General features: G+C 42.0%; 1 protein-coding gene across 1 annotated transcript in view; it reads right to left on the reverse strand.

Moving 5' to 3' along the window:
• Positions 1–20,411, reverse strand: part of SLC2A2 (solute carrier family 2 member 2) — a 37,272-nt gene extending 16,861 nt beyond the window's left edge. Inside the window, exons 1-4 of the mRNA XM_040249038.1 lie at positions 20,349–20,411; positions 11,761–11,853; positions 8,233–8,489; positions 421–545 (exon numbers count right to left, since the gene is read on the reverse strand). Coding sequence (XP_040104972.1) covers positions 421–545; positions 8,233–8,489; positions 11,761–11,853; positions 20,349–20,363 — 490 coding nt within the window. The 5' untranslated portion in view covers positions 20,364–20,411. The remainder of the gene's footprint in view (positions 1–420; positions 546–8,232; positions 8,490–11,760; positions 11,854–20,348) is intronic.
• Positions 20,412–24,660: the final 4,249 nt, after the last annotated feature.

The following is a 24,660-nucleotide window of genomic DNA, read 5'->3' on the forward strand; positions in this document are numbered from 1 at the left end:
CTGGGCATAGCAGTCTTCCAGTGTCTACTGAACAACATAAGTAATAATAACATCTAGCTGTAGTCAGATTCTATGCTGAATATTTTACACATATTCTCACAAGCGCCCCCACGAGGTAGATATTATTATCCTTCTCATTTAATGGATAAGAAAACCAAGAGTTAACTAATTTGTCTTGGAGCATATGACTAGAAATGATGTCATTGCTTTGGATAAGAACATCTCATTACAACTCCACTTACTGGTCCCAAACCTCCCTGACTCAGAACTGAAACTTTGTGCTATTTGCCTTTCCTTTTTGTGATGTCACCGAATGCTCAAAAAATTCCCTACATGTAACCACATCTACCTTGAGAATAATTTTCAGATGTACTTATGTGTTTGTGTGGAAGGGTGTGTGTGTGTGTGTGCACGACTTACCACAGTAGAGTCCTGATATGCCTCTTCCTGAAATTATAAGAATGTGAGATGGTCCCAATTTCGAAAACCCCATCAAGAGAGCTCCAACTAATGAAAGAATGTTTGCTACCAACAGGGCTTTGATTCTGAAAATTTGAAAAGCAAGGATTATAAATTTAGCATTGAAACTTGATAAAAAGGATTTGCTTTCAGAGCATGCTGAGATTTTTACCAAAGAGTGATTATTTTAATTTTGTTGATAGAGCTAGTTGGGGAATCTTAAACCATGATTGCTACTTTGATTTGTCTATGTGTTAAAGCATTAACAACACATAATATTTATAATGAGAGAATTTGGGTTGCATGTACCTAATCTCCACATTTTGATAGAGATGATTCAAATGTGATGATGACTAGTTTGCTTTAAGATAACACTTCTGAGACCTTTTAAAATAGTTAACAATTAGTTTTCTACATGCTGACTGTTTTGAAGAATAAACGCCTGGTGATAGCTAAATTTAACTCTGTAGCTGTAACCTACGACACTGACATTTTTTTTTTTCTTTTAATGGTACAAGGTTTTAGCTGCTACAGATCATGAAAGAACTTTAAAAGTTAAGTTTTCTTTAGCATAAATTATTTGGAAGTAGATTAAAATCTGCTTTTACTTTAAGCCTTATCAGAGAACTATAATTATTCTTATTTTATCATTATATGCCAGCATATTTCCAGAGTCTATGAATCAATGTCAACCAATGCAAAATACATAGTAAAGATGATAATAGCAAAAAAAACACCATTTTCAAAATTGATCATACAAATATTGACGTTTGCAGGTATCTGATACTCTTCTTCCTGTTAAATGGGAAAGTGATGTACACAAAAACCTTCTTCAAATTTCAGTCAATGATGATAAGGCCAATAAAAGAACCTGAGTGAATAAATGTGAAAATTTGTCCCACAAAGAAATGTAAGTATCTTGTTACATTCTGTTTCAGTGTTTCAAACTTTAATAGGTGAGCTTTTCTTAAACAAGTATCTTAAACACCAAGCAGATTGTTTTTTTCTGGAAGAATAAAACTATATAATCTCATGCTCATTTTCCCAATAAACCATGTGATGAGCTGGATAATATCCCACAATAGCTAATATCTTAATCTTCAGATCCTGGGAATATATCACTTTATATGGTAAAGGGATTTTGCAGATATGATTAAGGATTAAATTGGATAATCTCTTCATCTCAAAATTGGGCCCAATGACTACCTATATTAAAAAGGCAGAAGAGAAGGTGATGAGATGGAAGAAATAAAGCTTTGTAATGATGTGCTTTGAACATGGAGGAAGAAGCCACAGACAAGGACAGAGCTGGCCACCAGAAGCTGGGGAAGGGTAAGGAAATGGACCCTTCCTTAGAACCTCCAGAAGGAAAGGCCCTGCTGACACCTTGACTTCTGCCAATGAAACTGAATTAGGTTCTCTAGAACTGTAAGGAAACAAACTTGTGTTGTTTTAAGCCACTAAGTTTGTAATAATTCATTAGGGCAGTAACGGGAAACCAGTATATGGAAATTATCAACACCCCAGAGGCAGACAAATAGAGTGATTTAGAGCTAACCAGCTTCAGAGCTGGAGAGTAGACAAACATAGGGGTGTTTCTCTGTGAAGTTTTTTCTCTACACAAGGACAGAGGGTAGGCAAATTCAGTAATTTATCTTAGGAAATTGTTACTAGCTAGCTGATAATATATTCTAGTAGAGGAAAAAAGAGAAAAAGTCATACCGGAGACAGATAGCCTGAAAGTATTTTTGATACCAGATTGCTCTCAAGTCCCTCTTCCTTAGCACCGGTGGTTGCTGGAGCATTCTATACAACTTAAAGGATTTTTACTTCTACTCAGATGTGAGACAGAGCCAAGAATAAATAATCTAAAAATACACGAAATGGTTGAATCAGGGAGAAAGAAATATAGGTCTGTTTCTTTAAATCGTGCTCTGAATGCTTCTGTTGGCACAAGTTTCTTCTTCACTATCATCTACATTTGCTCCCTGCTCACTTGGTGGCAGGCAGTGTACTAAACCTTTTATATTCATTTTCATTTAATCCTCACAATTATGCCACAAAAGGAGGTGTTTTTTTTCCCCCCACATAGCAGATGCAAGGAAATGTCTTAGAGAACCTAGGTAACTTGCTCATTAAGTTACAGAGCTGGGACTTGATCTCTGTGAAACCAAAGGTTAATGCTTTATTTTGGTCAGTTCCATTTTTGTTTCAAAGGGAAGAACACATTCAAAGGCAACAAGCTATGTATATCTTCCTTCACTCATGGTAATGTAGGTTGTCCAGATCATGGTCTCCCCCACCTTACCCTGGTCCTTAAATTTTAAGTAAAATTTGACCTTGAGAACCCAAATCTTTACCAAATTTGACCTTGAGAACCCAAATAGTGGCCACAGATACCTATTAACACAATTATAAGCAAAGGTTTGTTTAAAAGCAGTAATGGAATAGTACAGTTTTATTTGTTTACTTTTAATGAGTGGAGCAATGATCATGTCATTTCTCAGTGACTTTTCCTAGGAAAAATAGTTTTTTTATAGAGTCTCAACTGTTTTGTGTTAATTTTGAAGTTAAAATGATTAGTTTCAGGGCTGTTCTCAAGGAAGCGAACATTTTTCATTTTTCTACTGAAAGCTAGAAGAAACTTTGCTTTTAATCCACCATAAATAATTTAATAAATCATAATTTGACATTGTTTTGGGGTATGACTGTTGTCAACGCTAGATCCTAAGACTTGAGAAGACATGCATTCTGTTTTCATCAGCAGGACACTAAATGTAGAGTGAGTCACTGAATTGTTAGAATCTTATCTCTAAATGAGGGACAAGGGCTTACATTTTTTTTCTTCAGTGATGAGAAGTATAAAACATCAATAACTGCTAAAAGAACTGGTCTGTCCATGTTTAAAAATTTAATTTAGTTTTGTTTAATTTTATTTATTTTAGAGATAAGTAATCTAGAAACATTTCCAATTACTGCTTAAACTTGGTTCAAACTGAAATAATTTTAAAAAATTTAAAATAACTAAAGCCAGTTAATGACCTGCATAATTTATGAATACTGATTCAACTAAGGGGCTAAGTTCAGCTAAGGGGCTTCCCTGGTGGCTCAGTGGTAAAGAATCTGCTTGCCAGTGCAGGAGACATAGGTTCGATCCCTGGTCTGGGAGAATCCCACGTGCCTGGGAACATCTAAGCCCCTGAGCACAACTATTGATTCTGGGTTCTAGACCCCGGGAGCCACAACTGCTGAGTCCATGCACTGCAGTTACTGAAGCCCTCGCATCCTAGAGCCCATGCTCCACAAGAGGAGAAGCCACCGCGATAAGCAGCCCGCACACTGCAGCTACAGAGTAGCCCCTGCTCACCACAACTGAAAAACAGCCTTCACCACAGTGAAGACCTAGCATAGCCAACAATAGAGAAAATTATTTTAAAAAAACAGCTCAGCTAAACACCAGTAATTTGATAAAATTTGAAGAACTGACCATTTTCTTTTATGGTAGAGGGAAGTCCCTTTCAAATAAGAATAAGAATAAAACTTGTGTTTCCGTGCTACCTATTACTTTAGAAAAATTCTTACAGTCTTATTAAAAGCTCCAGTACAAAAGGAAGAAATTCCAAAGAATAGCAAGAAGAGATAAGAAAGCCTTCTTCAGGAATCAATGTAAAGAAATAGAGGAAAAGAACAGAATGGGAAAGACTAGAGATCTCTTCAAGAAAATCAGAGATACCAAGGGAACATTTCATGCAAAGATGGGCTCGATAAAGGACAGAAATGGCATGGAGCTAACAGAAGCAGAAGATATTAAGAAGAGGTGGCAAGAATACACAGAAGAACTGTACAAAAAAGCTCTTCACAACCGGATAATCACGATGGTGTGATCACTCATCTAGAGCCAGACATCCTGGAATGTGAAGTCAAGCTGGCCTTAGAAAGCATCACTACGAACAAAGCTAGTGGCTGCTGCTGCTGCTGAGTCGCTTCAGTTGTGTCCCACTCTGTGTGACCCCATAGACGGTAGCCCACCAGGCTCCCCTGTCCCTGGGATTCTCCAGGCAAGAACACTGGAGTGGGTTGCCATTTCCCTCTCCATTGCATGAAAGTGAAAATTGAAAGTGAAGTCGCTCAGTCGTGTCCAACTCTTAGCGACCCCATGGACTAGCCTATCAGGCTCCTCCGTCCACAGAATTTTCCAGGCAAAGGTACTGGAGTGGGTTGCCATTAGAGGTGATGGAATTCCAGTTGAGCTATTTCAAATCCTGAAAGATGATGCTGTGAAAGTGCTGCACTCAACATGCCAGCAAATTTGGAAAACTCAGCAGTGGCCACAGGACTGGAAAAGATCAGTTTGCATTCCAATCCCAAAGAAAGGCAATGCAAAAGAATGCTCAAACTACCGCACAATTGCACTCATCTCACATGCTAGTAAAGTCATGCTCAAAATTCTCCAAGCCAGGCTTCAGCAATATGTGAACCGTGAACTTCCAGATGTTCAAGCTGGTTTTAGAAAAGGCAGAGGAACCAGAGATCAAATTGCCAACATCCACTGGATCATGGAAAAAGCAAGAGAGTTCCAGAAAAACATCTACTTCTGCTTTATTGACTATGCCAAAGCCTTTGACTGTGTGGATCACAATAAACTGTGGAAAATTCTGAAAGAGATGGGAATACCAGACCACCTGACCTGCCTCTTGAGAAATCTGTATGCAGGTCAGGGAGCGACAGTTAGAACTGGACATGGAACAGACTGGTTCCAAATAGGAAAAGGAGTCCGTCAAGGCTGTCTATTGTCCCCCTGCTTATTTAACTTCTATGCAGAGTACATCATGAGAAACTCTGGGCTGAAAGAAGCACAAGCTGGAATCAAGATTGCCAGGAGAAATATCAATAACCTCAGATATGCAGATGACACCACCCTTATGGCAGAAAGTCAAGAGGAAAAAAAAGCCTCTTGATGAAAGTGAAAGAGGAGAGTGAAAAAGTTGGCTTAAAGCTCAACATTCAGAAAACGAATGCCATTCATGGCATCCGGTTGCATCACTTCATGGGAAATAGATGGGGAAACAGTGGAAACAGTGTCAGACTTTATTTTTTTGGGCTCCAAAATCACTGCAGATGGTGACTGCAGCCATGAAATCAAAAGACGCTTACTCCTTGGAAGAAAAGTTATGATCAACCTAGATAGCATATTCAAAAGCAGAGACATTACTTTGCCGACTAAGGTCTGTCTAGTCAAGGCTATGGTTTTTCCTGTGGTCATGTATGGATGTGAGAGTTGGACTGTGAATAAGGCTGAGCGCCGAAGAATTGATGCTTTTGAACTGTGGTGTTGGAGAAGACTCTTGAGAGTCCCTTGGACTGCAAGGAGATCCAACCAGTCCATTCTGAAGGAGATCAGCCTTGGGATTTCTTTGGAAGGACTGATGCTAAAGCTGAAACTCCAATACTTTGGCCACCTCATGCGAAGAGTTGACTCATTGGAAAAGACTCTGATGCTGGGAGGGATTGGGGGCAGGAGGAGAAGGGGACGATAGAGGATGAGATGGCTGCATGGCATCACTGACTCGATGGACATGAATCTGAGTGAACTCCGGGAGTTGGTGATGGACAGGGAGGCCTGGCCTGCTGCAATTCATGGGGTTGCAAAGAGTCAGACATGACTGAGTGACTGAACTGAACTGAACTGAATAACCAAAGAGGGAAAACTATAATTTAAAGTAGGAATTTTAATAATTGAATGAATTGTAACCCAGTACACCAATGCAGGAGAAGTAAGAGATGCGGGTTCAATCCCTGGGTTGGGAAAATCCTGGGGAGAAGGGCATGGCAACCCACTTCACTATTCTTGCCTGGCGAATCCCATGGACAGAGGAGCCTGGTGGGCTACAAGAGTAGAGTCATGAAGAGTTGGACACTACTGAGTACACACATTACTAAATCATTTAGATCTTTACAAGTTTTTGCATTTTCTAATTTTTCCATATTTGCATATTTTTATCATCAGAAAAAAGTGCTAAAGAAAAAAGTGGATGCAAAGACCAGAAAATAAATATAAAGTTGATTTTCTATTTTATTTCCTATCAATAACTTCAGATATGCAGATAACACCCTTACGGCAGAAAGTAAAGGGGAACTAGAGCCTCCTGATGAAAGTGAAAGAGGAGAGTGAAAAAACTGGCTTAAAACTCAGCATTCAAGAAACTAAGATCATGGCATTGGGTCCCATCACTTCATGGCAAATTGAATGGGTGGGGAAACAATGGAAACAGTGACAGACTTTATTTTCTTTGGCTTCTAAATCACTGCAGATGGTGACTACAGCCATGAAATTAAAAGACGCTTGCTCCTTGGAAGAAAAGCTATGACAAACCTAGACAGCATATTAAAAAGCAGAGATATTACTTTACCGACAAAGATCCATATAGTCAAAGCTATGGTTTTTCCAGTAGTCATGTATGGATGTGAGAGTTGGACCATAAAGAAGGCTGAGCACCCAAGAATTGATGCTTTTGCACTGTGGTGTTGGCGAAGACTCTTGAAAGTCCCTTGGGCTGCTAGAAGATCAAACCAGTGCATCCTAAAGGAAATCAGTTCTGAATATTCACTGAAAAGACTGATGCTGAAGTTGAGGCGCCAATACTTTGGCCACCTGATGTGAAGAATAGACTCATTGGAAAAGACCCTGATGCTGGGAAAGATTGAAGGCAGGAGAACAAATGGACAACAGAGGATGAGATGGTTGGATGGTATCACCAACTCAATGGACATGAATTTGAGCAAGCTCCGGGAACTGGTGATGGACAGGAAAGCCTGGTGTGCTGCAGTCCATGAGGTTGCAAACAGATGGACACAACTGAGCAACTGGACTGAGTTGATGGGGGTGGGGGAACTCTAAGAGCTTTAGTATTTCACATGACTAAATGAAATTTGGATGTAAAGGAGTTCTACTGATGTTTTTAATCCAAAATAGGAAGCTTCAATCCAAAACAGAAAGTTGAGGAATTTGCTTCATTTGTGGTTGGGTTTTGAGACAGCAGTAGCAGCAGCTAGAAACCCCCTATCAAGTACACTGGGCAACTGGGAGTTGGTGATATTGACTTAACCTTATGATTTGACTGATCCAGATGTCAAGTTCTAATCTGAAAAGGAAAAACTGGGTGTCTGAGAAATGGAGCAATTTGGTAAAGCCAACAATAGATTTAAAAATTCCACACCTGACTCTTCCCTTGAGTTCGTGACTAAACCACATGGGCTGTGGTTTCTTAATACATTTTATAAGTTATAAAGTCAGAGAATCAAAGTGATTATCTAGAAATACACACCAAATTCACTTTTTCTGTAAATATCTTCACAATCAAGTAGTTTACTGCAACAGCTTTCTCTATTATTTGGTCCAGAAAGTAAAAGTGTTAATCACTTGGTCGTGTCCAACTCTTTGTGACCCCATGGAGTGTAGCCCACCAGGCTCCTCTGTCCATGGAATTCTCCAGGAAAGAATACTGGAGTGGGTTGCTATTTCTTTTCCCAAGGGAACTTCCTGACCCAGGGATCAAACCTGGGTCTCCTGCATTGTATTCAGATTTTTTACCATCTAAGACACCAGGGAAGCCCTTATTTGGTCCAATACCAACCTAACTCATAAGGTCATGAGTTGAAAAAAACAACTCTAAAACTATCCCACAAAATGGAAGATTATTTCTTTCTAAACAAATTCTGAAACCCCAAATAGTGACTTTTCTGTGTGTATGCTTATTTATGAAATTTGCCTACCTTCCAAGCTTGTCCCCAAGCAACCCTCCAAAGAACGATGCAATCATTCCACCAACTGCAAAGCTGGACACAGACAGGGACCAGAACATGGTGATGAGGCTCGCTGATGTCATAGTCTCTTCCTCAGCCCAAGAGACTGGTGTTGGATCTCCTGGGCTTGTGGGCAATTCCTCTGTACTGTTGAGAGCATAGTTGTTGATAGCTATTCCGTCATCCAGTGAAACACCCAGAACATGTCTATAGTGGGTTATAATTACCTAAGGAGATAAAATAAACAGCTGAAATATTTCAAACATTCTATATATTTTTGGTTTGTTTTTCCTTGAAACTATTTGTTAGGTGTTCAAGCAGGATTATTTCAATGATGTGTGTTATGCACCATACTAATGCATATAGATTGCTTACAGTTGACCACGTCCGATAAAACAGAGGTCACAAATTCCATTGCCAACAGGAACCGGGCAGGAACAAACAAGTAAAGGAAGCAAGAAGAAGCTTGATAACTTGAGGGCTGAAATATAGTCTATACTATTGAGAATATGGGCTCCAGTGGTAAAGAATCTGCTTGCTAATGTAGGAGACATGGGTTCAATCCCTGAGTTAGGAAGATCCCTGGAGAAGGGAATGGCAACCCATGCCAGTATTCTTGCCTGGGAAATCCCATGGACAGAGGAGCCTGGTGGGCTACAGTCTATGGAGTCACAAAGAATCTGACATGACTCAGTGGCTAAACAACAACTATTGGGAATAGAATACTGAGTGGGCAGGATTTATTTGTCCCATCTGAAGGAGGAAGCTGCAATTTGAGACTAGCATTACATGGCCTTTAATTTTTAAAGAGAAGCCAGACGTGTATTTTTATGTAAAATTCTTCAAGTTTTAAAGATTGGCAACTGTCCATATTGAAACTATCCTGCAAGCTGAAAAGATAAATTTCCATGCCACTGTTAGCCCTGCATAGCAGGATTTAAATTGGCTACTGTAAATATTTTAACAGAAACAAAAAAGTGGATATAAGAAAAAAGTTTGAGAAAGTTGAGGCCAAAAATAAAGTTACAAAATTCAAACACCAGGTGCTCTATTCTTGCTTTAGGTGAGCTACAAATTTATTAATAAGTTTCCCAGCAGCTGGTGAAAAGAGAGGAAAACAATCATGTATATTGGTGAATTCTGAAGATCAAAACCAACTCAGAAGTCCCTGCGAAGGTATGGGGACCTAAAGGAAGGGTCTTGCATGGGTCCTCACTGAATGCAGTAGGTAACAGAGTAAACAGTGTTCAAAACTAGATTTCACATAGCCATACTTTATAATGTTTCAGTAGAGGCAAACTCAAACAAAAGTATAATTGAGAAAAGGCACATCCTTCCGGCTCTTCTTCCACGCCATTCCTCCGGATGATTTGGTCACCACTTGGCAGCAGTGGGCTGGGAGGACCTCTAACAGTGACCTGGAATGCAGCTGTCCTAGGCTGCCAGACCTGGGCAAAGTCCTATGTGGTAAAGTCAGCTGATGAAGGAGAGAACTTACATCCTCTTATGATAAAAGAACTCCAATCCAGACCTTTGCCTCATGGGAAGGTCACTCTATATGGATAATATACACAGAAGAAAGGCTGAAAGGAAATAGCCCAGATGTTTTCAGCAGTTTGTCCTACATGAATAATCATTAATGGTTTTCTTTCTGAAACTTTCTGCAACAGGTATACATAATATTCACAGTCATAAAAAGTGTGATTTTAAAAATACCCTAAAATAATCCCAAATGTCATTCTGCTAATAAAAAACAAATTCTTCTTACATAATGGTATTTGAACAGCTCTTTAAATACAGGTGGAAGGGGCTATAGAGGGGGCACTAATCCTGATGCTGGAGAGGGATGACCTCTGTTGTCAGGTCTGGCTCTAGGACTTGGATTAGAGGAGGGGAACCTTAGATTAATTTTTACGTCCAACACTGAAGAGGGTGGTTTAAATAAGGATTTGAAAAGTTCTCCAAGAAGAGAAAAGTTTCTACCAATGCCAAATTTCAGGAATCCTGCTACATTGGCACATGTTATCCACCACAGAAAAAAAGATATGACCCCCTAGAGTGATTCCTTAAATCTCTCAGCCTCGGCAAGACCTGCCACATTCATGATGCTATGTGGTGCCTAACCAGAGAGCATCTTTTGGTCCAAGGAGCAACCCTTTTCAACAGACGGACTTGGCAAGTACACATTTCACAATTCACACCCTGTAGTCTCTTACATCTTCCTTAGAGTCCACTATGTTAAGAGAAGCAGACGAAATATGATGGGTTCACAGAGAACACCCAACAGAAGCTTGTATTGTCACCTTATGCCATCCGTTTCCCCAGCTTCTCCTCTCTGTCTCTCTCCCTCTTCTTCATGCACTAAATGCTTTATGTTTATATCAATCACTGTGCTTGGCACTGGTGTTAAGAAGAGGAACACGATATCAATCCCACCCTAAATGACCTGATGGTCTGAGTTAGGGCAGAGGGAATGAAGTCCTGATTTCCCCCACTTACAGGCTGTGGGATCTGAGACAAATGACATCTCTCTCCTGTGTATTTCCTGGAAACCAGAGTAGGGATGCATATGGTAAAAGTGAAAAATGATAGAAAGTATCCAATATTAAAAATACCCAAAGAGTCAACGTGGAGAAAACCCAATCTTTGTTGGACTTCTTGACTTATTTAAAAGGTTTATATTATTTTACTTTGGATCATACATGGGAGACCAACGTAGAGGGAAGGACTAGAATCTTTCCAGTGTTAGGCTCCTACAGAGTTTCTCCTTTGCTTGTCTTTTTTTTCTTGTGATGAGAACTCTTAGGATTTACCTTCTTAACAACTTTCATATATAACACACAGCTGTATTAGTTATATTTAATTACATTTGTCATGTTGAACATCACATCCCTAGTACTTACTTATCTTATGGTTAAAAGTTTGTACCTTTTAACTACCTTTATCTGATTCCACCCCCTCCCCACCCAAGGCTCCAAAATGCTTTGATCTGGACAAAAAATGGGCATAACCAGGTTGTTGGGCGAATCAGCAGGGGAGAGCCTGTGTTGGTTCCTGACACACAGTGAGTTGGTGCTTAGTACATGTTTCTGCACTGAGAAAAACCTATACTTCCATTGTTTCTTCTTACACCCTGGCATTTCTATCCATTTTTGGATAAGAGCTCTGAATATTTGCTGCAATAAGCTGTTAAGCCTTTTTTTTTTTTTTTTAATCCTTTTGGCACGTGGTATTCTGGCTGAAGTTTTCTGTGAGCTCAGCGAACAGCAGAATCAGAGATCAAGAATTATTCATTACTCTTTCTTTTTCTATGAGGGTTATTAAGTGAGGAGTAAAGGTCAAGTTATCAGCATTGGAATCACACACGTGGTACCTGACAGAAGGCCCGATTACCACGTGTTCCCCACGTGGGCACACTTTATCTCTCTGGATGAGGAGCTGATATCTTACTGCCACTGACAGAAATTGCCAAAAAGAGAACTTGTATGTTTCACTTGCCTGTTGAGGTGCATTGATCACACCAATGTCATATCCAAACTGGAAGGAACTCAGCACAGCAGTGAAGACAGCCAAAACCAAGGTCCCGGTGACCTGCAGGGAACGAAACCCAGGGCTGGGAAACACCAGGCAATTTCAGTTACCCACCATCCATCAGTCTGCAGCATGGGCTTCTGACAGGTTCCATGGGCTGGTTCTTGCCACTTGATACTCATTCATCATATACCCCTATGTTCCTGGCAGGGCTCATTCATATGGGACTGTGGGTGTCTTTCATTTCTCCTATACTGCCAAAGCAGCAAAAAGTCTGGGACAGCTTCCTCCAGGGAAGGAACCAAACATCCTTCTCCACATGTGTATGTGCTAAGTCGCTTCAGTTGTGTCCGACTCTACAACCTCATGGACGATAGCCTGTCAGGCTCCATGGGATTCTCCAGGTAAGAATACTGGAGTGGGTTGCCATGCCCTTCTCCAGGGGATCTTCCCAACCTGCATTGCAGGCGAATTCTTTACTGTCTGAGTTACCTGGGAAGTTCAAGAATACTGAAGTGGGTAGCCAATGCCTTCTCCAGGCTTCTCCTGCATTGCAGCTGGATTCTTTACTGAGCTACAAGGGAATCTGAGTTCTTTATATGAATAGGCAGGGTTTTCAGAAAGGAGATAAGAGAGGTTCCTTGTGTCAGACTCGGCATGTACTGGGAAGCATGAAAATTTTTTTAGTTAACACAAAACCCTAAGTGATGGGATCGGGGCATATATGTTTAAAGAAGCACCCACAGGACACGATACTAAATTGTCTCCGAGAACTGCTTTACAAATGAAGTCACTTACTTTGCATCTTGACATGGAAGCATGATGCTGTATGTGCAGAGTTGTAAGTAGCACCTGGAAACTTGAACTTGAGAACCAAACCAGAAATGCAACCAAGAGGGCTGGGCATGGAGCTTACAGAACGCAGGAGAGCAGCAAGGCAGGAGGCACAGAAGCCGCTGGCTGGAGACCACCTCTCCCCGCAGCGCTCAGCTCTGCACTTGGCAGGCTGATGTTTTCTCCTGAAAGACTGTTGTGCACCTGCTCTCTGTCATACATGGTTCTACCTTCTCATCTTTGTCACTAAATCTCCTCTCCTATAAGATAAGGGGCTTCTTAGGTGGTGCTGGTGGTGGAGAGCCCGCCTGCCATTGCAGGAGACAGATGCAGGTTCGATCCCTGGGTCGGGAAGATCCCCTGGAGGAGGAAATGGCAACCCACTCCTGTATTCTTGCCTGGAGAATCCCTTGGACAGAGGAGCCTGGCGGGCTACAGACCATGGGGAAGGACAGTCAGACATGACTCAAGTGATTTAGTATCACTTCACACATACTTCGTGTGTGTGTGTGTAATAGTTTTCTCTTGTTGCTATTACAAAAAAATCAACAAACTAGTGGCTTAGGTAACACTAATGTATTACTTCACAGTTCTTGTAGGTCAGAAGTCTGATACTAGTCTCACTAGACTATAATTAAGGTGTTGGCAAGCTATGTTCCTCTCTGGAGGATGTAGGGGAAAATTTGAGTTGATAGAATTTTGCTCCTTCTTGTTGAAGGACCAGAGTCTGTGCTGGCTGTAAAGCAAGGGCCATTCCCAGCTCTGAAGGCCACAACATCCCTTGATTAGTTGTGCCCTTCCTTCATCTTCATAACAGAATCTCCCTATCTCAAGGTCCATAACAGTAAAGATGTTTGGAAAGCCCTTTTTTCTGTGTGAGGTAACAGATTCACGGGACAAAGGACACAACCAGGGACAGTTAAGGGTATCTTTTGAGGGCCCTTATTCTGCCAACAGCACGCCTCAAAACAGTACCATTAGCATCCCTATTTTACAGATAACTAGGCTAGGTTATGGCACTCCACTCCAGTACTCTTCCCTGGAAAATCCCATGGGCGGAGGAGCCTGGTAGGCTGTAGTCCATGGGGTTGCTAAGAGTCAGACACGACTGAGTGATTTCACTTTCACCTTTCACTTTCACGCATTGGAGAAGGAAATGGCAGCCCACTCCAGTGTTCTTGCCTGGAGAATCCCAGGGACGGAGGGGCCTGGTAGGCTGCCGTCTATGGGGTCGCACAGAGTCGGACACGACTGAAGCAACTTAGCAGCAGCAGCAGCAGACTAGGTTAAGTTCTTACAGCCAGTAAGTTGTAGAATATTGATTTGGATCTAGAACCTATGCTTTTAATTGCTTGGTTATTTTGAATTTCTCATGAATCAGAAACAGACATTCAAAAGCCAAACATATCTGAAAATCTAGGATCCTAATCTTCCTAAATTGGAAAAAATTTCCAAGAGTGCACATATTCATAAATTTGCCAATTTTGATCCTGAAGCCAAATGACCAAACACCCACAAATTCCAAGTGCATTTTCCTACCACTCACCACACAAATGCCTGCCATCCTCACACACCCACAGAAGGACTTTTGTGAAGTTTTTGGCAAAAATTGAAAAGACAAACAAAGGCTACTCAGCTGCTCCTCTGTAGCTCAGCTGAAGAACCTCAGGTTCTACCCAACACCAAGCCCAGGACCACAATATACTCTCCCAGTTTCCTCCCCACATCCCCTGTCCCTCCGGCGGCAGGGTTTCCCAGCACCCAGTGTCTTAGTGACGCCCCTCCCACCCCAGGCTTCTGCTCTCTGCTGGCTCTCTGGTTCCTTTCTTCTTATTTTGAGTACAACCAGGGACCATGGCAGTGGTGAGCAGGAATGGAAGTTGGGGGTGAAGGTAGTGGCTGCAGCAGGTTTGGTCTGCTGCACCCAGGTGGTGCAGTGGTAAAGAATCCACCTGCCAATGCAAGAGACCCAAGAGATGAGGGTTTGATCCCTGGGTCAAGAAGATTCCCTGCAGGAGGAAATGGCAACCTGCTCCAGTATTCTTGCCTCGAAAATTCCACAGACAGAGGAGTCTGGCAGGCTACAGTCTGTGCATGCTGCATTAGGAAGACCATAGTGTGTGTCTTATTCAGTCTTTATAATAAGTCTATGCATAACTGCTGCTGCTGCTGCTGAGTCGCTTCAGTCGTGTCCAACTCTTTGTGACCCTATGGACTGTAACCTGCCTGGCTCCTCCATCCATGGGGATTCTCCAGGTCAGAATACTGAAGCGGGTTTTCCCTTCTCCAGAGTCTCTCCCGACCCAGGGATTGAATCCGCGCCTCTTACGTCTCTTGCATCAGCAAGTGGGTTCTCTACACTAGCACCCTGGGAAGTCCAGAGGGTTTCAAAGAGTGAATACGACTGAGTGCATGTGCTTGCATATGCACAAACACACGAACACACACTCCATCAGCCTTCCTCTGACACTCCAGATGAGTCTCAGTCACAACAGTGTTAGCTGTTCCTACATTTCTTTGACAAAAATAAAAGTTAATTTTTAAAGATAGAACTTCCATTTCATTACCTCCCAATTGAATTATTCTAAGTCACTGCTGTAGGAATACTGGAGTTGCCCCTAAGATCACTTTCTTCCACTTAAAGATAACAAAAAATACCACTGAGAAGGAGACAGGAGGGAGAGGTCTTTAAATTTATTTTTTAATTGTAAGAGAATTGCTTTAAAATGTTGTTTTGGTTTCTGTCATACAACAACTTGAATAAGCCATAATTATATGTATGTATATATATGTATATATACATATATATATGTATCAACAAAGGTCCATCTAGTCAAAGCTTTGGTTTTTCCAGTTGCTGCTGCTGCTGCTGCTAAGTCACTTCAGTCGTGTCCGACTCATAGCGACCCCATGGACTGCAGCCTACCAGGCTTCTCCATCCATGGGATTTTCCAGTAGTCATGTATGGATGTGAGAGTTGGACTATAAAAAAAGCTGAGCCCAGAGGAATTGATGCTTTTGAACTGTGGTGTTGGAGAAGACTTGAGAGTCCCTTGGACAGCATGGAGATCCAACCAGTCCATCCTAAGGGAGATCAGTCCTGAATATTCATTGGAAGGACCTATGCTACAGATGAAACTCCAATACTTTGGCCACCTGATTCGAGGAACTAACTCATTTGGAAAGACCCTGATGCTGGGAATGATTGAAGGCGGGAGGAGAAGGGGACAACAGAGGATGAGATGGTTGGATGGCATCACTGACTCAATGGGCATAAGTTTGAGTAAACTCCAGGAGTTGGTGATGGACAGGGAAGCCTACCATCCTGTAGTCCATGGGGTCGCAAAGAGTCAGAAAGGAATGAACAACTGAACCGGAACTGGAACTGGAGCTCCTCCCTCCTGAGCCTCCATCCCCTCCTCCCTGCCCACCCCTCTAGGTCATCACAGAGCACCAGGCTGGGCTCCCTGTGTTGTATAGCAACTTCCCACCTGCCACCTATTTCACACATGATAGTGTATATATGTCGATGCTACTTTCTTCACTCGTCCCACTCAGGAGAGGTTTTAAATGTTTAGAAATCGTAGGATATTCTTAAAGTCTTTGTCCTCTGGTCTTCCTGGCTTCTTTTCTTTAGTGAAGGCTCTGGTCCTGCCACCCTATGGCCTGTAGTTCCCCACTTTAACTCCTCGAGAGAGAAATTTTTGGTCAGATAAGGAGCAATCTCATTTATTTTAAGCGGGTCATTTGAATTCCCAGCTGAAGCGATCATTCCAAGTATCGAAGTCTCTGGAACTGTTTGATTGCACTTTCTTTTTTTGTTTTGTATCTCTTACTTTCAGGCTTGATTTCCCTCTCTGAACTCCATTCTGAACTGGCTCTTTGCGTCCCACCTTTTTCTTTTCTATTGTCAAATAAAAAGAGGTAACATTTGTAGTCAACCCTCTATGTGGTTAGATTTGGTCAGAGAAAGTTCTGTTTATGAGAGGGAGAATTTCTGAAAACTACAACATTTGAATTATCCCATTAACCCTAATTCATTCAATCTATCATCCAAGAGATTGACCCACAAATAAGTACATAGGACCTAGTGAAAACTTAGCTGGGAGCTCACTCTGTCCAGGCTCTGTGATCTAACTGGTTTGCCTTTTCTCTCAATAACCTTGTAGGTTGGAATTCTACCATTTTACATATGGGAAAACTGATACAGCAAGGGTAAGGAACTTGTCTGAAGGCCTGTAACCACCAAGTGGTAGAAGATATTCAAGTCTTTTCTCAACCTTTTCATAGGCTGCTGCTGCTGCTAAGTCGCTTCAGTCATGTCCGACTCTGTGCAAACCCATAGACAGCAGCCCACCAGGCTCCCCCGTCCCTGGAATTCTCCAGGCAAGAACACTGGAGTGGGTTGCCGTTTCCTTCTCCAATGATGAAAGTGAAAAGTGAAAGCGAAGCCGCTCAGTCGTATCCGACTCGCAGCAACCCCAGGGACTGCAGCACCAGGCTCCTCCGTCCATGGGATTTTCCAGGCAAGAATACTGGAGTGGGGTGCCATTGCCTTCTTCGTTTTCATAGGCAGCAAAGTATTAAGTCTGCACTTTTTGAAAGACATTTGGAGCTTAATAATTTTAAGTTAAAGAAAGCTATGTTCTATATCCAATTTAAAATATGCTGCTGGATAAATGTAGAAGAAAAGAATGTGGGCAAATAGGGTAAACCTTAACACAGAACAAAATGTGGTGTTTATTTTGTGACTTAGAGGTCAGATGGAGTCCATCAGGAAAAACAAAACTTGGGAGTCAGAAAACCTATGAGTCCCATCCAGGCCCTTAACATCCCCAAGTGTCAGTTTCTTTGCCCCCAAAATGGGTATAATAGTTATGCATAGCGGAGAAGGCAATGGCACCCCACTCCAGTACTCTTGCCTGGAAAATCCCATGGATGGAGGAGCCTGGTGGGCTGCAGACCATGGGGTCACTAAGAGTTGGACACGACTGAGTGACTTCACTTTCGCTTTTCACTTTCATGCATTGGAGAGGGAAATGGCAACCCACTCCAGTGTTCTTGCCTGGAGAATCCCAGGGACAGAGGAGCCTGGTGGGAGGCCATCTGTGGGGCCGCAAAGAGTCGGACATGACTGAAGCGACTCAGCAGCAGCAGCAGCAGTTATGCATAGACTTATTATAAAGACTGAATAAGACACACACTATGGTCTTCCTATAAATAGTAAAAGGGCTATAAAACAACTGATTTTTAATCACATCATTATCAATCTTGTCCATCACTCTTGCCAAAAAAATCACCTGTCAGTTTTTCAAACATATAGTTTTCACAACACTACTATAAAATATCCCCATTTTGCAGGTGAGGAAACCAGGGCTCAGAGACTAAGTGGTATTCCCAACACACATAGCTGGTAAATAACAGATACTCTTTTATTGGAACCCAAAGCTCATCTTAAACTCCCACTGCTAAACAAAATGATTTTCAGATTTTCAGCAGCTATTGATTGACTAGGCCGGGAGGAGAAGCTTGTACTGTTTCCTCTACAAAATACCACAAACATCAAGTCAAAGGCGATCTTGCACTCAACTTTGGAAAAGTCCAGGAGTTTCTCAAGCTATAGAATTTTCAAGTTTCAAGGGACCTTTGAGAGCAATGGATTCTAGTCTAATCCTTCTTTTTTCAGTTGGAGAATCGAAGTCCTTTAAGTTATACAACGCATTACTGGCTATATCCAGAGTGAGAATCCAGGGCTCCTACCCCTCAGTCTCCTGCTTAGCTCCTTTCAACCTGGGTGAATTTACAAAGGTGACAGAGTGCTTTACATTAGTTCTCATTCTTTCTGGGTTCCCTTTTTAGCTAATTCTTTAATTCTCAAGAGAAGTGCTATAGCACAATTTCTAGGGCTCCTAAGGGAAGGTAATAATCACTTTAAATGAAACTTGAGTATCTTCTCTGTGCCAGGCACTGTGGAGAAGCACCTTCTGTTTTGCAGTATCTACCAAACTTCAGTTGTTTGAACACTACCTTCACGATTTTTTTTTTTGCCAAATCTACATATCATCTGTATAGTTATTAACTCAATATTTATCTTCATATTGCTTTTAAAGTTTTATCTACTTCAGCTGTATCCTGGGCTGTAATAGGAAATCATGAAATCCTAGTTAGTATTCTTTAAATATACATTATACAAACACACAGCTATTGATAGTAAACTGTTTGTCATCTGAGTTTCTCTAATATTATCTCATTTAATTACTCCCATACAGTAAAAAGAAAGAAAGAAAGAAAGTAAAGTCACTCAGTCTGACTCTTTGCGACCCCATGGACTGTAGCCTACTAGGCTCCTCCATCCGTGGGATTTTCTAGGCAAGGGTACTGGAGTGGGTTGCCATTTCCTTCTCCAGGGGATCTTCCCAATCCAGGTATCGAACCCAGGTGTCCCGCATTGTAGGCAGACACTTTACTGTCTGAGCTACTAGGGAAGCCCCACACAGTAAAGAACTATTATAATCCCTATCTCCCATACTATATCCTTATGTTCGATTCCAATGTGTTTTCAATTTGTTGCAAGACAGAAAAACCATTTGAGAAAACATTACACAGACTAGTCAGAAAACAGAGCAAATATTCTTAAAATCTCAATTGGTAGATAGGCCAATTAAAAAACTTAACCCTCATATCACAGCAGGTAGGCAACATTAGCACACTCCCAATCTAGGATCATGACCACAAAGCCTGTGCTCCTAGCCTTGTCACTTACTGACACGAAGGAAGGCTCGGCAGAGTAAGTTACACCAGATCAGAACTCAGAGGTCCCTCCTCGAACACCCATTTACCTACTTGTATGATTGTGATTTGGTTGGGGGACACTTATAAGGGAGCAATAGCACTATACCCTTTCTCTTTTCAAGTTTTTGTTTTGAAAAGTATTTTTCTACAGAGAAATTGAAAGAGTAGTGCAGTGAACACGCCATAACCGTCACCTGTGTTCACCAGTGGTTAGCCTTTACATTTGTTTCATTCTCATTGTGTGTGTTATTTTGGCAAATCATTCAAAAATAAGTATCAGATGTTTATGTCACTTTACTCTTAAATCCTTCAGCATGAACTCACTAAGAAAAAGACATTCTCCTACTCCTATTATAATTATAATACTATTATCATATCCAAGAATGTAGTAGTTATAAAATATTATCTAATATACCCACAATTTCTATCCCCATATTGTCTCTTGCAGCTGTTTTCTTCTTCCTTCCACAATCTAAGCTCACTGGTTACATTTGGCTGTCAGTTCTTCTTTGTCTCTTTTAATCTAGAATAGTCCTTTTTAGTCTTCTTTAATCTAGGACAGTCATTCTCATATATTGATATTTTTGAAGATTTCAGATCAGTTTCATGATTAGTTAGATTTGGGTTAAAGTGCCCTTTTTTGCACATTACTTCAGTAATATGGTTATGCCGTACCACTCGAGAAAACATTACACAGGCTAGTCAGAAAACAGAGCAAATATTCTTAAACTTCCAATTACTGAAAAAAAATATGATTTTTTAGCAGCTAAATTAACTATCAATTGGCCAAGAGAAGAAGGGTTCATCTGTAGTAGCTACACCCAACACTCCCCAAATCTTCAATATACTCCTACAGAATCCTCAATATGCTCACTGACTTGAACAGATTTCCCTATTCATGTCCTCAAATGGACATAATACAACCGTACCTTGTCTTCTGTCATTTTATGGGCCGGAGTCCTCCTCTTAATTCCAGGTCTAGAGTGGCAGATGCAGTGGCCAGCTTCTGACTGTCCTTCTCCAGCTTTCTGAGACTAGTTATACATTAGAATAGGAGGGGCCAGGCTAGGAGGCATGAGGCCAAGTCTAATCTTGGGCAGAGGTGAATATTGATGAGAATCTAATCAATAAATGCTTTGCCTCTGTTACCTGTGGCTTCAATGTCTTTGTTCCACCAGGAAAGAAAATGGGAGCAGGTTTCTTCTGTGTAAGTTACAAACCAGAGATGGTTGTGTTTTAAGGCACGTGCTAAGTGTGGCAGTAACCAGGGGCAAGTGAAAAAGAAAGCTTATAGAGTCTTTTATAGAAAATGAGATATGCTGGGCTGCCCTGTTCTGTTGTGGCGACAAGAAAGACAGGCACACAGGAGGCACATGCCCTGCAGAGAACCAGTGCTGGGGTGCTTCTGCTTCAGAGCCAGACTGTGTGGTCAGGGGTCACTGTAGGCTTGAGTGGCTACCTGAATGAACTTGGACAGTCATGAACTTGGGTTTGAATCTCACCATTTTTCTAGTGGTGTGACCTTAAGCATGAGACTTTTCTGTGCCTTAGTGTTTTCACATGACAAAAGAACAGAATATACACTTTTATTGATTGGGTTAAATGTGGTAATATATGAAAGAATAAGTGCTCAGCAAATGTTGGTTGCTGTTGTTTTTGCTATTACTGTTATTGGTTCAGTGTATGTCAGGAAGTACCTGTCAGGGGCAGTAGTGGAGAGGTCTCAAATAAACCTGCTCACAGGGCTTGGGCTTGTGCCCTTCTGTGTATCCTCTGTGAGGTCCAGTCCTTGTGGGGAGACAGGTGGGGGCCAGCGTGAGGAACTCCGCCCATGGCACAGGTGACATCTCATTTGGTTGAGCTTGAACTGTGTCTAGCAGAGAGTGTTACTGGTTCCACTGAGGCTCAACTGGAACCAGTGTCCAACAAAGAAAATGTAACAAACAGCCCCTAAATGAGGGGTGTTACAAAGAAACAGAGGGTGAGGATGTAAAGGAAACTCAGACTTCATTTGTCTTTTATTTCTCCCCCCTCTTTCCATTTCTGTCACTTCTACCAGATAATCCAAGTGAGTCAGTAATTCATTTCAACTCACAGTCCCAGGCTCTGAGATGCATGATATAAAAAGACACTTCAGAGCTCATAATACATAAGGAGAGATAAATGTAACTATAGACAACAATACAGTAATTTCTTGGTGGAAAGGCATGAACGAGTATTATTAGCAAAGATAGTTAATCTTTATGAGTTCTTGCTTGGTGCCAGGTGCTGGTCTCAGCACTTTACATGCATTAACCGGTTCAGTCACAACAGAAGTCACTCTCCGTTGCACAGCCATGCTTTAGGGAGCAGTTTTGAAATCAGACTTTGAAGACCCCAGGTAGCTACACGCCTCTTCGTGCATAGCCTGGCTCCTGGCTTTCTGCTCTAGTTTCAGCTGGTGATGCCTACAACCATTGTCAGAGCGTCTTAAATCAGGAGAGGACTCCCTAGCAATCATTTTCCAGTGACATGATATTCTGCTAGAAAGTCTTTGTGCTGCTGTCAAAAATAATAGTCCCCTCTGTTTACCAACCTTTGTTTTTGGAATTTACCTTTTAAGAGATGGCCTTGAGTGCGGCGTGAGGTCAGGAAACCTTTAACTTTTACTAGGTTGGAGCCACCCAGCGCACGCAGGGTAGCTGTTCTCTCCATTGGAAGTGTGCTCTGCTATTCGTTAACCCGGGATGCGGGACCTTAAGCCACCCAGACCAGTTTCCTCTGGTTTAGCCCAGACCTCTCCTGTTCTGCTCTTACTCAGAAATAAGTAATCTCTGCACCTTTTAGGGATGGGCTGGAACTTTATCTCCAGTTGTAGGGTGGAGGAATTGTTAACAGTGACTGCACTGGCATTTAGCTCTCGGAGAACTGATAATGTATTTCAGCCTCTCAGGAGAGTCTGCCTTAGCACCCACCCGAGGAGCGGCGGGTCCGGTTGCCTGGAGTTGTCTCCACGTTTCCCTGGTTGTGAGATAAAGTCAGCCTTTTCTCGCTTTGCTGGCGGGATGGGGGCTACCCAATGAGGTGCACCAGTGCCTAGAATCACCCAGAGATGCCCTGCGGGTGGTGTAAAACCAGCTCTGTGTGGTGGTTGTTTTTTTTTGGTTTTTTTTTTTTTTTAGGATTCACTTTTTAAACACTTCAAGTCATATTCTGATTACTTCTTGTTAATTTAATCTTCATAGTAGACACCAGCGGCTCTAACTGGAGAGAGTTTGTCAAGGATGGAAAAGAGCTTCCTCTCCTTTTTTCTGTATTATCTTTGCCTGCCCAGTTGCTCAGTCCTGTCCAACTCTTTGTGACCCCATGGACTGTAGCTTGCCAGGCTCCTCTGTCCATGGGGATTCTCCCGGCAAGAAGACTGGGGTGGGCTGCCATGCCCTTCTCCAGAGGCTCTTCCCCACCCAGGGATCAAATCCACTTCTGCTTCTTCCGCACTGGCAGGAGGGTTCTTTACAGGCTGAGCCACCTGGGAAACCCCATGATATCTTTACTTTGAGTGAAATGAGAGTTTATAGATGGAAAAAAGACAACTCACTCTCTTAGCATGCTGCGTCCCTCTCTGATAGGCTCAGGTATGGAGAAGTGCAAAGGCATCTCTGGGGAACCAAATAAAATGGGTTCAAACTGGGCCAGCCGAGGAGTGCGGGAAGAATATTGGGAGGTCCTGGATTCTGAAGAAAGCCAGTGTATTTTAAGATTTCTGAGTCAAGTTTGTCCTTATTGTAGCCTGCCTCTTCTCACCCTCTCCACAGAGCCCACTCTGATCCATCCCACCAGTATCTCTCCTGAATGTGACTGCCCAGCCTGGCTTCCCTGCCCCCAGTCTCATCCTACAGTCTCTTTTTGACAGATAAGCCAATGGTGATTTTAAAAGTAAACTAGACAGTAAGGCATGCATGCTAAGTCGCTTCAGTGGTATCTGACTCTTGGTGGCCCCATGGACTCCTCTGTCCATGGGATTCTCCAGGCAAGAATACTGGAGTGAGTTGCCATGCCCTTCTCCAGGGATCTCTTCCTGATCCAGGATCAAACCCACAGCTCTTATGGCTCATGCACCAGAAAGTAATACCCCTTGCTTAAAAGTCTCCAAAGACTTCCCTGTCACCCTTAGAAGGAAACCCACATTGGTCAGCACAGCCTGAGAGGCTGATTTGATATAACCTTCCCTGACACTGACCTAGCCTTTTACTGCTCTCCTTCTCTGGGCTTAGCCACACTGCCCTCAGACTTGATTAACATGTTCCAGTCTCAGCACCTTTGTACTTGATGTTGCTCTGCCTATAGCACTCCACCCCAGGCTTGTCTGAGGTTGGCTCCTTTACGTTCCCTTGAGGATTCAACAAGGGTCTCCAAGCAGGCTTCTTAAGGTGGGCACAACCTACCCCCCAACTCATTCTCAGGCCTGTTACTTCACTTTATTTTCTTCATAGATCTATGCTTGAAATCTGATTTACCATTATTTATTAAAAATTAAACATTTAATAAATTGAAATGTCTAGTCAAAATATCTGATTATTAAAATATCAAATATTGAAATTATTTTGTTATTTAAATTTATTATTTGTTCCTATTTTATTATTTGGACTTCCCTGGTGGCTCAGATGATTAAGCGTCTGCCTACAATGCAGGAGACCTGGGTTCAATCCCTGAGTCGGGAAAATCCTCCAGAGGAGGAAATGGCAACCCACTCCAGTACTCTTGCCTGGAAAATCCTATGGACAGAGGAGCATGATAGGCTACAGTCTATCATGGTCCACTTTCCTCACCACATTTAAGTTCCATGAATGTGGAGGAGATCTTGCCCTTCTTGTTATCTGCAGTGGCTTGAGAGTGCCTGGTACATAGTAGGCACTCAATATTTGTTTAACAAATGAAAGAAGTTCAAAAAGAGTTACTTTCTTGCAATAGTCTGAGGCTGGCATTGGGACATTTATTGATTTAACGTTCAATAAATGCAGTATTTACTGAACATCTTTGTAGGCACTAGTCACAACAATGAACAAAACAGAGTATCTGCTCATGTGGGGTTTACTTTCCATGAAAGAAACTAAACAGGTGCTTAGGAAGAGAAAGCAGGGACAGTCACTTTGAAAAGGAGTCGGACATGACTTTGCAACTAAAGACCAACAGTAATCTGTCAAAGAAGTTGAGAGAGTCACAGCCCCAGTGACCAGGGATACTTCCACTTCCCTGCACCTG

The sequence above is a fragment of the Oryx dammah genome, unplaced genomic scaffold (genome assembly GCF_014754425.2).
Source record: "Oryx dammah isolate SB20612 unplaced genomic scaffold, SCBI_Odam_1.1 HiC_scaffold_2, whole genome shotgun sequence".
Lineage (NCBI taxonomy): Eukaryota > Metazoa > Chordata > Mammalia > Artiodactyla > Bovidae > Oryx > Oryx dammah.